The 3,852-nt window shown below is 65.0% G+C and overlaps 1 protein-coding gene across 1 annotated transcript; it reads left to right on the top strand.

The window, feature by feature from the left end:
- Positions 1–1,077: 1,077 nt before the first annotated feature.
- On the top strand, positions 1,078–3,555 carry FAM43B (family with sequence similarity 43 member B). The gene is made up of 2 exons (XM_047871641.1): positions 1,078–3,131; positions 3,308–3,555. Exon 1 carries the CDS (start codon positions 1,487–1,489, stop codon positions 2,462–2,464), a length of 978 nt encoding a protein of 325 aa, XP_047727597.1. The 5' UTR covers positions 1,078–1,486; the 3' UTR covers positions 2,465–3,131; positions 3,308–3,555.
- The last annotated feature ends 297 nt before the right edge of the window (positions 3,556–3,852 follow it).

The raw sequence follows: 3,852 nt of genomic DNA, 5'->3' as shown, positions 1-3,852 counted from the left end.
CAGGATGTGTGTCCACAGGAGATGTGTCCCCATACCCGAGGACAACTGTCTCTTTCCTAGTACACTAGAACCCCTGCCTAATAAAAGCCGCCACTGATGGGTCCCGGGGAGGGTGGAAATGTCCCATCTACATGCAGCATATATAGAAGGGTGAGGACTTGCTTATGGATCACCCAAACCTGTCATGGAGCCCTAGTCCTACCCCTTACCAGCCCTGTGACCTTGGGCAAGTCATATAACTGAGCCTGGGTTATTCCAAGGATTAAATGAGATAATGAATGCAAAACTCCAGGGCTTTGGGGAACCTGATTGGAGTTCACAAACCGGAGTTTTATCTATTTAATCCTCAGAGGGCCCAGAGGCAGCCCTTTGGCCAGAATGAGCTGTTCATCTGCAATTCCCACAGACCCAGAACTGCTCTGGAACGTTCCCCCACCCTCAAAAAGTACCCTCCCTGCTTCAGGCCAGGCGAGGGGCTCAGTGACTGCTCTCCCAGCTCAGGCGCAGCCGCCTGGCCCACGACCTTGGAAGAACCTAGGAGAAAGCTTCACCAAGCGACAGTACTTTTCCACTGCACTGCTCGGCCACCTCAGCAGGCTTTCTGCTGTGCAGACAGGAGGCAAAGTGCGCCAGGCCAGCCCCATCAGGAACCCACCCAAAATCACTCTCCGAGATGGGGGTAGGGACAAGCAGTGGCTGAGAAGCAGCTGGAATCCTAGAGAGAGGAGGGGGGTCCCGAAAGTGCCAAGGGGAGCGTGGAGACCACGGGTGAGGTCAGAGAAATTTGCAATCGCAAAGCCCTCCGGTACATTTCAAAAGATCCCTACTTCTTAACCGCCCCTCCACCCTCACCCCTCCAATAATAATGATTAAACCCGTTCCACCGCGCCTGTGCCGGGTCCCGGGCGAAGAGCAGCGCTAGCCGGCGCGGGGGAGGAGAGAGAGGAGGGCGAGGGGAGGGGACAAGAGATCTAGCGGTCCCGCCCGGTGATGTAGACAGCCCGGGGAGGTGGAGCCGCGACGCCTGAAGGAGTCCCCACCGCAATCGCGCTTTCGGTCTACCCCTCCGAGCGTCCAGCCGCCAGCCCCAGCTCCGGCGACCTCCCTGCCGCCGCAGTTTGGGCGGCGGGGACTGCGGGATCCTCCCTGCTCGGGCCTGGGTGGGGGGGGGCGCCTCCACCACGCCCAGCCCCCTCCCCTCCTGGCTTCCCGGACGGCTGGAGCTACTCCCGGGGGAAGCTGTTCCCGGACGCTGGGCCGCCGCCCGGGCATCTCGGCTGCTAGCCCGGCTGGGCACCGGGCATCTGCGAAGCCAGCCCTGCCTGGCACTGGGCATCTCCGGGCACCGACTGGCTCCGGCGCCACCCAGCTGCTCGCGACCCCCGGGGCCGCGGGCTTCTCCGCGCCCCCTCCCCTCCCCCCGGCCGCCGGGCAGGACGCCCGTGATCTCCCGGTGCCCCCAGCCCCTTTGGCCGCCGCTGCCGCGATGCTGCCCTGGAGACGCAACAAATTCGTGCTAGTGGAGGACGAGGCCAAGTGCAAGGCGAAGAGCCTGAGTCCGGGACTCGCCTACACGTCGCTGCTCTCCAGCTTCCTGCGCTCCTGCCCGGACCTGCTACCCGACTGGCCGCTGGAGCGCCTGGGCCGCGTGTTCCGCAGCCGGCGCCAGAAAGTGGAGCTCAACAAGGAGGACCCGACCTACACCGTGTGGTACCTGGGCAACGCCGTCACCCTGCACGCCAAGGGCGACGGCTGCACCGACGACGCCGTGGGCAAAATCTGGGCGCGCTGCGGGCCGGGCGGGGGCACCAAGATGAAGCTGACGCTGGGGCCGCACGGCATCCGCATGCAGCCGTGCGAGCGCAGCGCCGCGGGGGGCTCGGGGGGCTCCGGGGGCCGCCGGCCGGCGCACGCCTACCTGCTGCCGCGCATCACCTACTGCACCGCGGACGGGCGCCACCCGCGCGTCTTCGCCTGGGTCTACCGCCACCAGGCGCGCCACAAGGCCGTGGTGCTGCGCTGCCACGCCGTGCTGCTGGCGCGGGCGCACAAGGCGCGCGCCCTGGCCCGCCTGCTCCGCCAGACCGCGCTGGCGGCCTTCAGCGACTTCAAGCGGCTGCAGCGCCAGAGCGACGCGCGGCACGTGCGCCAGCAGCACCTCCGTGCAGGGGGCGCCGCCGCCTCGGTGCCCCGCGCCCCGCTGCGCCGGCTGCTCAACGCCAAGTGCGCCTACCGGCCGCCGCCCGGCGAGCGCGGCCGTGGGGCCCCGCGCCTCAGCAGCATCCAGGAAGAGGACGAGGAGGAGGAGGACGGAGACGCGGAGGAGCGCGAGCGGCCCGAGGTGCTCAGCCTGGCCCGGGAGCTGAGGACGTGCAGCCTGCGGGGCGCCCCGGCGCCGCCGCCGCCGGCGCAGCCCCGCCGCTGGAAGGCGGGCCCCAGGGAGCGGGCGGGCCAGGCGCGCTGAGAGCGCGGGGGGCAGGACTTGCGGCCCCAGCCCCCGCCGGCCTGACTTCCAGCCTCCAACCCCGGCCCTGCCCGCTTCGGCTCCCCTCCGGTCCCCCGGCCCTTGCCTCCCTCGTGGTCTCTGTTGTCTGCCCCGCGCCTCATCCTGGCTCAGGGTGACGCCTGATACGCCCTTGATTACTGGGGGACTAAAGGGACAGGGAGAGCAGCGGTAATCGATTGTTCACCTCTCCCCACGTCCGGAGTTTCCGAGAGCGCCCTCCATCGTGGAATTGCCCATAAGCTTTACAACAGGTCTTTGCCCATAGACCACCCCCTCCCTCCCAAAACAACCTCTCAAAAGAAGAGGGAAGAAGTTTCCAGAAATCCAGGAGGGTGGCCTTGGATCTTGGCCGGGTGGAAGCCGTGGTCCTGCCCTTGGCCAGTCAAGCCTTCCTCCCTGGGACGGGACCAACTCTGGGGGGGCATTCTTGCAGGGGAAGAATAGTGGCCCCGGAGAACTGAGGCCGGGCCCAAGGCGGGAACTGGGTCGGCGGCTTTCATATACACAAGGTTTCTCAGGCCCTATGCCTGGCCTCTCTACCCCTTGGAGGATTTCTGGACTTCACTGCTCTGCGTCCGGAGAAGACTGGGCCGGTCCTACCAACGCAAACAACAGGCTAGACCAGGTAACGGCCCCCTGCACCAGGCAGCTGCCCAAGACTGTGCCCGGGCACCTGGCACCCCCACAAGACTCCTCACCCACCCCATCTCTCTGCAGACAGATGTGTGTGGTTCCCCACTAGGTTCCCCCAACCGGGACCAAGATGGGGCCTCCAAAGGAGGTAAGGAGAACCTTTGGCAGGTGCTTGAGGACACTGACTACCCAGGAAGTGGACACAGGAGGGATGCCCCCCCCCCCCAATTCGGCGCTCGTCACAAGGGAAGGGTCCTGACAGCCTTGTGTTCTCATAGCAAGCTGAGGAAGGAGAGTGTGTTAACCCCACAGTGGGAGTGCGCCCCGCCCAGGTGTCCCTCAACAAGGCCACAAAGAGCCCAAAGATCTATGTGTCACCAACTGATCATTGTAAATAAAGTGGACCTGCTTTTTCATCCTTGTCACCACTCCTGTGTTGTGTTTGATGCCAGGCCCGCTGGGGACAAAAAGACTGTCATCAGAACCCCAAGGGACAGGAGAAGTGGCCCTCTTAAGCAGCTAGAGCCAACCCCGCAGGATTGGGGAGGAGGGGCTGCTTCCAGGAAGCTGTTCCCTTAATGTCAGGGAAGGAGACACTAGCAGGTGTGAGGTCGTACCTGCCAAGCCTTGGAGGAGCGTCAGCTGTCTGTCTGGGCCGCCCAGGACGTGTCTGCCTGGGCACTCACATGCAAGTGTCCCTGAGACATTTGGCA

This window comes from Prionailurus viverrinus, chromosome C1 (assembly GCF_022837055.1).
Source record: "Prionailurus viverrinus isolate Anna chromosome C1, UM_Priviv_1.0, whole genome shotgun sequence".
In the NCBI taxonomy this organism is placed as follows: Eukaryota; Metazoa; Chordata; class Mammalia; order Carnivora; family Felidae; genus Prionailurus; species Prionailurus viverrinus.
This window is presented reverse-complemented; position numbering and strand designations above follow the sequence as displayed.